The sequence below is a fragment of the Natrix helvetica genome (assembly GCF_964273705.1).
Source record: "Natrix helvetica genome assembly, chromosome: 1".
Lineage (NCBI taxonomy): Eukaryota > Metazoa > Chordata > Lepidosauria > Squamata > Natricidae > Natrix > Natrix helvetica.
The window spans coordinates 298,329,998-298,343,669 of record NC_138548.1 but is presented as its reverse complement, the minus strand read 5'-3'; the positions used below and the strand labels follow the sequence as shown (position 1 = coordinate 298,343,669).

General features: G+C 40.5%; 1 protein-coding gene across 1 annotated transcript in view; it reads right to left on the bottom strand.

Moving 5' to 3' along the window:
* Positions 1-13,453, bottom strand: part of DOCK3 (dedicator of cytokinesis 3) — a 204,828-nt gene extending 191,375 nt beyond the window's left edge. The window contains exon 1 of the mRNA XM_081936757.1: positions 13,144-13,453. Within this exon, the coding sequence (XP_081792883.1) occupies positions 13,144-13,180 (37 nt within the window). The 5' untranslated portion in view covers positions 13,181-13,453. The remainder of the gene's footprint in view (positions 1-13,143) is intronic.
* Between the last annotated feature and the right edge of the window lie 219 nt (positions 13,454-13,672).

Below are 13,672 nucleotides of genomic sequence, written 5' to 3'. Positions count from 1 at the left end.
AGAGCTATTTTTTGATTTGCCTTCTACAATTGTTAATAAACAAAGAATTTAATCTCAATAATGATAACTTGAGTCAAGGGATAAAGATTTTTTTCTTTACGTTGCAATCTTTGGAAGGTGGGATGAGAAAATTTCATAATCTTGATTTTTCTGAAGGGGGTACCTTCAAATCAATATTGGCTCGTGGTGACTGGTTAGCCAAGTCTCTGCAGTTTTCTTGGCAAAATTTTGGAAGAGGTTTGCCATTGCCTGCTTTCTTGGGCTAAGAGAAAGCAAACTAACTAAAGGTCATCTGGTTTGCTCTATGCATAAGGGAGAGATGGGGAGAGAGACACACAGACAGAGATACAGAAAGAAGGGGGGAGATAGAGACATAGAGAGAGACAGAGAGAGGATGAGACAGAGAGAGAAAGAGGGGGAGAGAGACACAGAGGGGGAGAGCAAGACAGAGCAAGAGACATAGAGACATACAGAGAGAGGGGGAAGATAGAGGGAGAGATTCAGAGAGGGGAGAGAGAGGGAGAGGGGGGAAAGACATAGATAGAGAGGGGAGAGAGGGAAAGATAGGGAGGGGGAGAGAGATACAATAATACAATACAATAATACAATAGTAGAGTTGGAAGGGACCTTGGAGGTCTTCTACCCCCTGCCTAGGCAGGAAACCCTATACCGTTTCAGACAAATAGCGATCCAACATCTTCTTAAAGACTTCCAGTGTTGGGGCATTCACAACTTCTGGAGGCAAGCTGTTCCACTGATTAATTGTTCTAACTGTCAGGAAATTTCTCCTCAGTTCTAAGTTGCTTCTCTCCTTGATTAGTTTCCACCCATTGCTTCTTGTTCTACCCTCAGGTGCCTTGGAGAATAGTTTGACTCCCTCTTCTTTGTGGCAACCCCTGAGATATTGGAACAATGCTATCATGTCTCCCCTAGTCCTTCTTTCTCTTAAGCTAAACATATCCGTTCTTCATATGTTTTAGTCTCCGATCCCCTAATCATCTTTGTTGCTCTTCTCTGCACTCTTTCTAGAGTCTCCACATCTTTTTTACATCGTGGCGACCAGAACTGAATGCAGTATTCCAAGTGTGGCCTTACCAAGGCATTATAAAGTGGTATTAACACTTCACGTGATCTTGATTCTATCCCTCTGTTGATGCAGCCTAGGACTGTGTTGGCTTTTTTGGCAGCTGCTGCATACTGCTGGCTCATATTTAAATGGTTGTCCACTAGGACTCCAAGATCCCTTTCACAATTACTACTACTGAGCAAGGTACCACCTATACTGTATCTGTGCATTCCATTTTTGTTGCCTAAATGTAGAGCCTTACTCTTTTCACCATTGAATTTCATTCTATTAGATAGTGCCCAATGTTCAAGTTTGTCAAGATCCTTCTGTATCTTAAGCCTATCTTCTGGAGTGTTGGCTATTCCTGCCAGCTTGGTGTCATCTGCAAATTTGATGAGTTCCCCATTTATTCCCTCATCCAAATCATTGATGAAGATGTTGAAGAGTATTGGGCCTAAAACAGAGCCTTGGGGTACTCCACTGCATACTTCCCTACATGTAGATGCAGTTCCATTGAGGACTACACGTTGAGTGTGCTTGGTCAGCCAGTTACGAATCCATCTGGTGGTGATGCTGTCTAACCCACTTTTTTCTACTTTATCTAGTAGTAGGTTATGGTCTACCTTATCAAATGCCTTACTGAAGTCCAAGTAAACTATATCGACGGCATTCCTCTGGTCCACTAATTTTGTCACATTATCGAAGAATGCAATAAGATTAGTCTGGCATTAGTCTGGCATACAAAGAGAGGGGGAGAGGGGGGGAAGAAACATAGAGAAATACAGAGATGTCAAAAGGGTTTTGTGGTTCCCGGTGTCTTTAACAACTGGTTCTCTGCCTTAATGATGGATGGGTAGATGTGGCTAGAGGGTCATGTGACTGAGTGGGAGTGAGTGATGTCGAGTTGGCCATGCCCACATAGGTTTTGTGGCTCCTGGTTTTTCTTTTCTGTGGGAAATGGGTCCAAATGGCTCTAACTTTTTAAGGTTGCAGACCCTTCCTTTATGCCAATTGGGGTGTTTTTTCTAAGCATGTAATTTTGATATACTATATGAGGATAAATTTATATTATTTTTGACTTTTGAAGCAAAAGTCGCAATAGCAGAAAACTAATCCAACAACTACAAAAGAATGAAAAGGCAGAAAGTGGATGAGCTCTTCGAAACTTCTATGGAAAAAGAGAGAACTTGAGATTGCCCACAAGTGCTCCAGACAGTTGCTCCTAACAAAAAGACCAGCTTCTGGTTTAGAACTCTGGGAGACAAGAGAATATCTATCTTGCTCAAATCGCGGTCAGCATTTTAAAAGGACATTCAGTTTGCATACTTCCAGTGGTGGGATTCAGCCAGTTCGCACCACTTCAGGAGAACTAGTTATTAAGTTTCTGAGCAGCTTGGTGAAGTGGTTATTGGAAGAAATCATTAGGGCAGAGAACTGTTAAATTATTTGAATCTCACCACTGCATACTTCCTTGTCTAATCACTTTCAGAAGTTGCTTGTTAATTGCTTTTCAGTTGTTAGATCCTTTGGATCAACATATTTGACAGCACTGAGTGAATTTCCCTCAATCCTTAGAAAAAGAAAGTTTAAACTAATGGTTTAAGAACATAAATACACACACACACACACACACACACACACACACACACACACACAAACACACACACACGAGTAGCAAAAAGGTGATTAAAACTTTTGACTGTGGAAAGTTACAAATTGATTAAGGGTCCAGATAAATTTGAAATGAAATTTTGGAATTAATTATAAAGGAAGAAGAACTCATAAATTCAAATTACAGTGACATAAAGAAGCAAAAAATTCTAATATTGGACATATTGAAGAATATTTTTTAAAATGAGCTTAGAAATTAATAGTATCAACAGAGACATCTATGAAACTATACCGAAAAAAAGTTATAAAAGAGGAACAAGTTTTACTTGACAAGATCAAATCTGAATTGAAGTACAAATGACTGGCTACCAGAATGACATAGAAAAACATCTTACGCTAGACATAAAAAGAAACCAGGTACTGTTTTAATAATTAAAAGGTATACAAATAAAAAACCAGAAGAGTAGCCTGGGTAGTTTTCTTATATTAGAGTTACAAAAAAGACATATTAAAATTTTGAAAAATCTTGAGAAGAGGCAAAGAAAAATAAATGGAAAAACTAAGTCTTATGAAATTATTTGAATGGACTAAAGATTAAAATTATTATATATAAAGGGAAATAATATAAAGTTGGTTATTTGATCAATGTTGAAATAGTTAAGTTGTTATTTCTGATAACTCGAATGCTTTCTTGACATCAGGATTGAAATGGCAATTTTCTATGTTTTTGTCTATAGATAAGAAATGGCATATGGAGAAAATTGTTGTATTTTAAGAGGAAGTGGTAATTTACAAAAATTGTTTATACTTGTGATGAAGTTGGGAAATCATTTATTTTTTCTCTATTATATTATTTTCCTTATTTTGTATTTCTCTATTTTTTCCTTTTTTTCTTTCCTTGTTGCATCTTCTCTTTCTTTTTATTTTATTTACTTTGTATTAGATTTGACTGTTAAAATTATAATATTTAATAAAATTATTATACAAAAAAAAAGAATAAGTATATTTGAATGCTATTTTGTTGGAGCCCTGTTCTAGATTTATGTTAGGTTCTTCTGATATCAAACTATATTATTTAATGTTTTTGTTCAATCATTATTTGTATCATAGAATGTCATAGGACCGAGCAGGTTTAGATGAAGACACAACTTTGCATACGGGACATTTTTTTACAAATTTAAGATGCTGAAGCCTGAAATAGATTTTCTGCAAAAACCCTGAAGAAAATATTTACTTACAGGGAATTGGATTGATTATATTCATATTTATCAAAAATTGAAAATAGCCAAAGTATTGGGTACATTTAGGAATTTCATACTTTATATTTGAGCAATTTTTAAAAAGATATTGATAGTTATGTATCATTTGGGGTATCTGAGGAACCATCTCTTCCCAATGGGGACTAGCCCACCTCATTCATTCCACTGGAAAGGACCCACTGCAGATCCTGTTGGCCAAAGAATTTCAGCAGAAGAGCCCTTTCTGCTCTGGTCCCCGCCCTCTGGAATATTCAGGTGTGAGGCCCGCCCCCACTTGGCTCTGTTCTCAACAGAGGTCTGCTACATTGGGGATGGCTGACCAGGAATATAAAGATTCCCACCCCCAGTGTTCACAATCATCTTTGTTGTCAGCTTTTCTAGTCAATTTTTATAATTGTAATTGTTTTTTGGTCCTTTTTTAACTTTTCATTATATTGTAAGCCACATGAGTCACTGTATCATTGGTATGTGCAGCATAGAAATTAATAAATAAATAAAAATAAATAAAACATTGGATGTTATAAATGGTAATACTTGGATAACTGAACCAAAGATAAACCTCACATTTTGTTTCTTTGTTTATTGCTAATTTTTTTAGACAGACCTTATAGGTTAGAGATTTTAGTTAAAAAATAAATTTGTCAACCATTGAAATTAAGTTTCAAAGGAAAATTGTTTACAGAGATGGGAAATCATCCATGCTTATCGCAGATTTAATTTACACTTGATTAAACAAAAATCCATTGATATAGAACAAATGAACTTTAAAAAATATTTTAATCAAATTGATCAGTCAGATATTAAGTTTTAATTGAATGGTCAAACTCCAAGGTTCTCTCTTTCAGAATATGGGGGTTTACTTTTGCTGATTTTCAGTTACATTTTCAGGCACATTTATTACCCCCTTGGTTTTTTTCAAATGTAAATTATATTGAGCATGTACCACAAGCCCATCTGGAGAGCTGTAATTTGGCATCTTAAAATCTTGGCCAGTTCTTGCTTTGAGTATAGTCAAAAGACTGTTGTATTTCCAGCCCTGAAAGCAGTCAGATATGTTTAGACAATATTGAAGAAATTAAAATTTGATCCCTGTTCTCAGAAAAACTGTTCCTTTGGAATCTGTATTTTAAATGGCAATCTCCCCCCCACCTTCCCTTACCCAAGTTTGGCCTGAAAATTAGATAGCTTTAATAAAGCATTAATTTGTGTGACTTACTATTTACATTTTTGATATCTTGGATTTGAACCAGTGACGTGCAGTCAGGTGAGGCAAGTGAGGCAAGTGAGGCACAGCCTCACCGCTCTCATCATGAAAAGAAAAAAAAATGTAAAAGGAAAAAGCTGAGCTAGTTGCTGCCTCACCATGGATGACTCTGCTTAACTGTTAAAAAAAAACCTCTAGAAAGTGCTCTCTACTATCAGGCAGGAGAACTTCATGCCTCCTCTAGTCTGACTTTAGGCATTTTATGATCACTCGAGCAGAGTTAAGCAAGGGTTAAAAGCCTAAAAATTCCTGACGTAGTTGAGGCAGTAGTTCTCCTGCCTCATAGTAGAGAGCGCTCGTTTGGGCTGGGCTTCTTCAGAGGACCGGAGGCAAGAGCAGAGTTGAAGTCCTCCCTGAAACAGCTGGAAAAGGTATGTGTGGGTCAGAGGGAGGGGGAGGAATTCAAACTTCATCCTCCTGGTGCTGTGCGGGGCTTTGGACAAAGGCTGGAGGGAAGGACCCTGGCTCGCTTGTACTCTCCTTCCCCAAGTGTAGTTTGATTGCAGGCAGAGCCATGTTGCAGGGCTGGGGGAAGGTGTGTGTGCTACAGCATGGCTCTTTGCCTGGCTTCCTGCCTCCTCCTGTGGTCTCCTCGCTGGTGCTCTCCCTCCCCAAGTGTAGTGACTTCCTCCCCAGGCCCCCATCCATTTCTCTCTCACACACACACAGCTGGATAAAACTATATAAAAATCCAGCCCAGCTTCACTGATTACAAGTTTGAAAAGGCAACATGGCTCCGCCTGCAATCAAATTACATTTGGGGAGGGAGAGCACAAGCGAACACTGAGGAGACCACAGGAGGAAGGAAGCCAGGCAAAGAGCCATGCTGTAGCACACACACTTTCCCCCAGCCTCTTTCTTTTGGAAGGCTTGGATCGGCTTCCCTCTGGCTTCTCTACCTCTCCTCTCACCCCAGCCTGCCAGCAGGAGGTGAGTGGTGGGCTTTATTGCATTTCAGGCATTTCCCACCCAGACAGCAGGCGGCATTTACAATGGGGGAGGTGTTTGGGGAAGGCAGCAAGGAAATGGGGGTGGTGGTGGCAGAGGAGCTGCTTTCAAGCTACTGGAAAAGGTATCCAATCCAACTTTTATGTGTGTGTGTGTATGTGTGTGTTTGAGAGTGAGTGAGAGAGGGAAGGGGATAGGAGAGATAGTCCAATCCAAATTCTCTGTGTGTGTGTGTGTTTGAGAGAGGGGGAGGAAGGGAGAGAGAGAGGAAGGAGGGGAAGGGAGAAGAAAAAGAAAAAAGGAGCAAAGGAGAAAAACAAATGCTGTCGCTTTAAATCGGAACTAAGCATGCCTGGCTGTGGAATTCTGGGAGTTGAAGTTCACAAGTCTAAAAATATTTGAAACCCACCACTGTATCAGTGCCTCACCAGCCATAAACCTCACCGCACGTCATTGATTTGAACCACTTGCATTGAAAATCCTAGTTTTTCACTTTTTTTAGAGATTAATACAACTGTTCAGTTTCATCAACAATTAAAGAATTTTAATATTCAACTCATTTTCAACTAATCAGAACAAGCAATTGGGTTTGCCTACTTTGCCAGATCAAAGTTCCTGTGTTTTTAATAAATGATAAATATATTTATTGTGATCTTATAATGAGACAGAATTCGTTTTTAAAATAGGTTTAATAAACACATCAACACTGTTAAAAAGAATTTTCTTTTGCATATAAAATAAATTTGGTGTGCTGGTCAACATGTTTGTTCATGCCTTTTGGTGTATATTGGATAAATATTCTAATTATAGCAAATGAGGTTCTTCGAATGAAGTTAAGATTTAAATATGTTAATGTGTTGGGCCACTATATTCCAAATATTTAAGATGTATCTATGAACTTTTTTTCATCTACCATGCCTCAATTGTTTCTAAAAAGACTATCATGCATTTGTAAAAAGATATATATTCATGTATCAAGTATCAAAAGCTGGCTTCATAAGGTGTGTCAACTTGCAGTCTTTGATTGGTTTTTTATTGGTGTAAAGACTAAAGAACATGTCATGTGATTGAAGTTTACCTTGTAGTAATTTTCACTTAGTTGTAACATTTCTATGGTCTATTCTTTTGTAGGGAAAGAGCATTTTGTCTTTGCTATTTAAGTTTGCATTCATAAGTGGGTTTTCCCTCGTTCTTTGTAAAAACATATTTTACAAATAATTAGAAAGGCCTCAAACAATTTGGGACAATGATACCTGTCAGAATGTCTTCCCCATTACAGATCTAATCACAGTGTTTATTAGGAGAGGTCCTGCTATGTATGCTGGGAATAGCAAGTATCATCTTGCAGCTGCTTGAAAATGGACTTCCCCCATGATAATTTCAAATGTTCTGGCATTCTCTCCCCATTAAGTTTGGGAACATTTGCTTTAACCTCATCTCAGCTTCTTTTGAAAGCTTACTACTCACATAAACCATTCCAATATGAATATTAGAAGACAGTCCGTCACCATTTTAATTAATATATATATTTATTTTATTAAATAAATAAAAATAATTAATCTAACCAAAATCTATCTGCATTTAGTATAAATAGTCCTCAGTTAATAACAGTAATCGGGTCTAGAATTTCCATTACTAAGTGATGTAGTCATAAAGTCACGCAGATTTCACATGACTATGCCACTTAGCAACAGTACTTCTGGTTGCCATCATGAAGCAAATCCTATGACATTGTGGAATAACATCAGATCAACAATTTCACATGGTCACCATTTGCAACCTCCTGCCAGATCCCCATTGACTTCGCTTGTCAGAAGTTGGAAGGGAATGTTACAAGTAGTGATCACATGACCATGGGGATGTTATGACATTGTAATTGCAAGCTGGTTGCCAAGTTCCCAGATTGTGATCAAATGACTGTGGGACACTGCAATGACCAGAAATTTGAGGACTCATTGTAAGTACCATTCATAAAGTGCTGTCATAACTTTGAATGTTGCTGAACAAGGTTATTAAGCAAGGACACCTGTATTATTAATTTCATTTTAATATATTGTATTGCTCTTTTATTATAAATGGATTTGAGATAATTTGGCAGAGTATAAGTAAAATATATAATACTGAGCAAGTAAATTTTCAAGTAGCCCTTAGGCTTAAATGTATTTTGGCAATTCTGGACAAGTAAGTTCCATTTGAATTGAAAAGGATATATTATTTTTGTTTTTCATTTTTTAATGTATCTTACATCAATCTAAAGATCAGGAAAGATATACCTAAGGCATCTATTATATACAACAAAGAATTTCATTTAGGCAAGTGGCAAATATATGTGAAATAGAGGTTGACTGCAAAAACAGTAAACATTTCTGGCTAAACTTTGCGTGAACATAACTTGGCTATCAGATCAAGTGTAAATTCTGAATTATTTCACAGTAAAGCAACAAGCCTGGAGAAATGTGTTAATCTTGAAAGCTCTAAGTGCACTAGAATCTAAAAATCTATCTCTTACATTCTAAACTTGTCAGGCTATTAGGATTTGCAAGAAAGACATTCTTAAAGATATTTCCATTGCCAATGGCCAATTAATTAGCATATCAGAAAGGACTTTCATCAAGCCCAAATTCTGAAATGCACTCTCTTCAGAAGGGGTTCCCATTTTTTAGTGTTTAGCTATGTGTTAAAGGCACATTTTATTTAATATATTTAAATTATATTTATTTTAATTACTGAGATTATTTTAATAGAAATAGGATTTCTATTAAAAATTCTAATAGAATTTTTAGAATAGGATTATAGTTATATTTTTGTTGCTTTGTTGTTTATAAACTACACAATCTTTTGACAATTTTAGGAGAAAGCTGTTAAATAATTATACTTACTAAGTTAATTTTTGGATAATATTTTAATACTGTGGACAACATTTAAAAAGATTAAACATATGCAGTTTCTACACTTTAATTCTTAAGCAACAACAGACTTGCAAAAGTATCATGTGACTTGACCTACTGTGTAACTGAGTGTCCTGTTATTGACCCCTATTTTTTAATTAACACCTGAAAGACAGGCTGCTTAGAGAAGCTAGCGCTTCCTATTCACTTTTGCAAGTGATAACAAACTTTCTGTTCTAACTTTAATTGTTTCAACTTTTTTGTCTTAGTTAGGCACTCAATACCTGCTAGACACTTAATCTTCATTAATAGGAATCTTCCGTACCCTACCTAAACTAAGCATTTTGAGGTGGGGGGAGGGGGGAAGGGATTGCTTACAAGGTATAAAATTAGTCAGCAAAAGCAATTCTTTTGTGATTAGAATTCTGGAGACTGCCCAGAACACTTGGGCTCACCCTGGAAGCTGGATGCAATTAAAGGGGACAATTTAAATAAACATGACACAACTTGTTTCCCTTTTGGCATCTAATTTCTTCCTGCTACAGTATCCATTCTGAAAATTCTAAATTGGCCAGCCGCATAAGAATTTCAGAAAATACTGAATATTTTGTAGCTGAAATTTTATTTGGAGGTTCTATTTCCTTTTAGATTTTAGAAGTCAGATTATTTTTTTTTGCTAAAAGTACATTAATTTGGAATTCCTAATATTCCTTCTTCTTAAACTATTGTATTCCCTCTTTTCTCTGAAACCAAGAGTTGAGGTAGTGTTACAAATCTTGATTAATATAGCACAGGTTTGCAAATGGAGCTAAAGGAAGATGGAATTGCCTATCAGGCATGAACAAAACATAAATATACAGACTATATTTTATTTTTTTAAAAACCAAAGTGCTATATTTTCAAACCAATAATTTCTACTGATTATTTGACAATGATAGGAGATTTTAAAAAAAGATTAGTGTTCTTTGTTACAATTCTGTTCAGCCAGAGCATTTTGTTAGTTTTGCAATAGTGGCCAATATCTGAGAAAGTTTCTAGTAGTCTGGAAGTTGAATCATGGCAATTGGTTTATTGTTGGTTTGAGACATTTCGCTGCCCATCCAAGCAGCTTCTTCAATCTGAACCTATTAGTTAAAAGAATCTGAGGCAACTGGACTTTCTGGCTTTTCTTTGAAGACGTTTCGCTTTTCATCCAACAAGCTTCTTCAGCTCTCTTGAAAAAGCACCTTTGGGATTATCAATGTTCAACTATTTAAAAAGGCTTGTATATCCAAACAAACAATAACATGATTAGTCTGGTTTATTGTTTTGGACTGCTTGTAGCATTGGAAATGAACTCTTACTTTTTAAATACCTTATGCTACGATGGAAATTTAAAGCTCTCTATTAGTATTGCTGTGGGGTGGGTTTAGTGTTAACCCTGCCAATAACTACCGTGTTTCCCCGAAAATACAACCTGTCCCGAAACTAAACCCATGCCACATTTTTCGCGTGGGCAAAAATATAAGCCCACCCCCGAAAATAAACCCCCCCTCCGGCCATGCAGAGCACCGCTCACTGACCTAGCGTTATTCCAAAAGCGCCAAGTCCAGGAGCCGGGGGGGGGAAGCGCTCACGTTGCTTGCCGCCTTCGGGATACCGCTAGGTTGGGGAGTGGCGTTCTGCCTGGCCGAAGGGGAGAGTTGCCGGGCGGCTGCTCCCTTGTGAACTGGCTCCCGAAGAGCCGGGCACAGCCTCAGCAGCGAAGCAGCCATGAGGTAACCATGCTCACGAGCAGCCGCCCGGCAAATCCCCTCTCCAGCCGGGAAGAGCGCCATTCACTGACCTAGGGGGTAATCCCTAAGGTGCCAAGCCATGTGGCGCTCTGCCCGCCCCCCAGCTCCTGCGGCTTGGCACATTCGGGATACCCCCTAGGTCAGTGCATGGAGCTCTGCCTGGCTGGAGAAGTGGGTTGCGCGAGCGCCTGTTCCACCCGCAGCCTCACCAAGCCCTGGAAGACTCTCTGTCCGGCAGCCGGCCCACCATAGAGAGCACTCCTAGAGCGGCCGATGCTGAAAGACTCGGCCCCGAGTTTTGAAGTTGCGCGGAGCGGAGCGGGGCGGCGGCGGGCAGCAGCAGCCAGCGGCGGTGGCCTGGGAGAGCTGCGCAAGGGCTTGGTGAGGCTGCGGGCGGAACAGGTGCTCGCGCAACCCACTTCTCCAGCCGGGCAGAGCTCCATGCACTGACCTAGGGGGTATCCCAAATGTGCCAAGCCGCAGGAGCTGGGGGGCGGGGAGAGCGCCACATGGCTTGGCACCTTAGGGATTACCCCCTAGGTCAGTGAATGGCGCTCTTCCCGGCTGGAGAGGGGATTTGCCGGGCGGCCGCTCGTGAGCATGGTTACCTCATGGCTGCTTCGCCGCTGAGGCTGTGCCCGGCTCTTCGGGAGCCAGTTCACAAGGGAGCAGCCGCCCGGCAGCCCCAAAACAATAAGCCCTCCCTGATAATAAACCCAAGGGCATATTTCGTGGGGCAAAAGAAAATAAGCCCCTGGCGTATTTTCGGGGAAACACGGTATTTTTACGAACAGGTTATTACATAATTTATTTCATACTGTCATATTATATATTTGTGCTATGGTTATGTTTTCCAGAAATATTTGAATGCCTCATTTTAAAGTTGAACTGTTCAATTAAAAACACTGCTTTCTCCTTCATGTTATTTCTTTCTAAAAATTCTTAGTTTAAGTAAAAGTTAAATATAAAAACTGTATTGCAGATGAATAAACATTCATTGGTTAAAACAAAGTGACTGATCAGTATGAAAATATCAATATAGAAAATTTTATCATAGGCAGTCTTAAATATTAAGAAACAAATGAAAAATAGAAAAAAGTTCAACATTTTAATACTGGCAATTCTAAGATTACATACACTATTTCGTTTCAGTTTCTTATTTATGAAATCATCAGCTTCATCATAGCAAAGCTGTGATGCAATCTCATCTTTGTAAAATTACTTTTATGATAGTAACATTATCTCCCTTCAAAATTTTACTTTCGAAAAAGCATGCAAGCCTAAAATAAACCGACATTATTTTAAAAAATAAACAAAAATAGCAATCTATTTTAAAAGATTTTAAACGGGTCAAAATATGTAGAAGACAAGACATGCCCACAATATTAATTATATTTTCTAGGTCACATCGGTATGTTCATACGGAGGGGAAAAATCATCAGCATCCTTGCTCAGAGTACAAAAACTGCCAGTTAATGAAGTTGCTTTGGTTACTATTCTTGGAATAATTAACTGAGCAGGTACATAATTGGCGCCCCCTAACGACGCTTCAACCACAATTCTTTATTTTTAATCACAACAAGATCGTCGTGGACGATCAAAAAGACACATTATAAATAAGTAGGTTGAAAGATGAGACCGGGTTTCTATTGATCTCATCGGGTTAGTTTTACACGCGGACTTCGGAAACCCATTTTTGACCACCTCAACAAGATCACTTCTTTAAACGAAACACGAATCCTTTATCACTCCCTAGCCCTGGATGAGAGAAGCTAACTGGATTTCTGCACGAGCGAACACCGTCCATCTTTCACTTCGAGGGCACTGCCTACACGATCGGTGCAGAATTTTGAAGAGAACTCTCTCTCGCATGCCATCTTGCAGTGAGAAAGCAAGGGAGCCAAATCGGGTGGAGACGGAGAAAGCTCTTGAGCTGCAGCGGGATGAGGCATAACGTTGCACCTGCCACCCTTTCCGAAAAACGAAGCGAGGCCGCTCGCTGCCGCCACCAAAACAACAGCGGCTCCGCATCCCACAGATCTCCTCCATCACAAACCCTTCCAAAAACGGCACCCTCCCCCCCACACCCCCCAAACGCCATTTTCTGACAAAGAACCAAGTTGGGCTCCCTGGGAGAGACACGGACGTGCAAGACAGAGGCAGAGCGCGCTCGAGGGCGCGCGCGCAACAGGGATCGCAACCGCCGCTCCGCCCGCGAGCCAGCCGTTTTGCTGGTGCGGGGGGGGGGGGAGAGACAGGGGGGAAAGGCGGCGGCAAAGTAGCCTTTCCCCCCCCCCCCCCGCTTCAGGACAGGAGGTGACTCTGGACCTACCCACGCCGTATTTTTCCTCCTCCGTTGGGATCCACATGCTGCTCCCGCCGCCGCCGGGGCTGCTCCTGAAGCCGGCTCCCCCCTGCCGGAGTGGAGCTCCTGAGCCGCGATGCTCATTGACGAGCAGAGGAGGCGGCTTTTCCTGACGAGCCCGGGGCCGCTGCTCCGTACAGCCCCCAGGGCAGCGCGGCTGTGGCGGCGGCGGCGACGTCTTCTCCGTTTCCGCGGGACAACAAGTGCGCGGGTGAGAGACGGCGACGGCGGGCGCAGAAGCGGGCAAGCCTTGTCCCCGGAGAAACTCGGCAGATTCCGCTGCGCTGGTGAAGGGAGAGCGTAGCGCTCGCTCCCCCAGGACGGCTCTGAGGAAAGGACAGCTCCTCGCCTTTAATCCACTAGCCACGACGGCCCCGCTCCTCAGCCTGACTTTCTTCCTTCCCCGGTGGTGATGGGAGATAAAATAACGGACGGCAGCCCTCAAACGCTTCCTCGGCGGCGGCGGTGGCGCGACAACGACTGTTGTTGTCTCCCC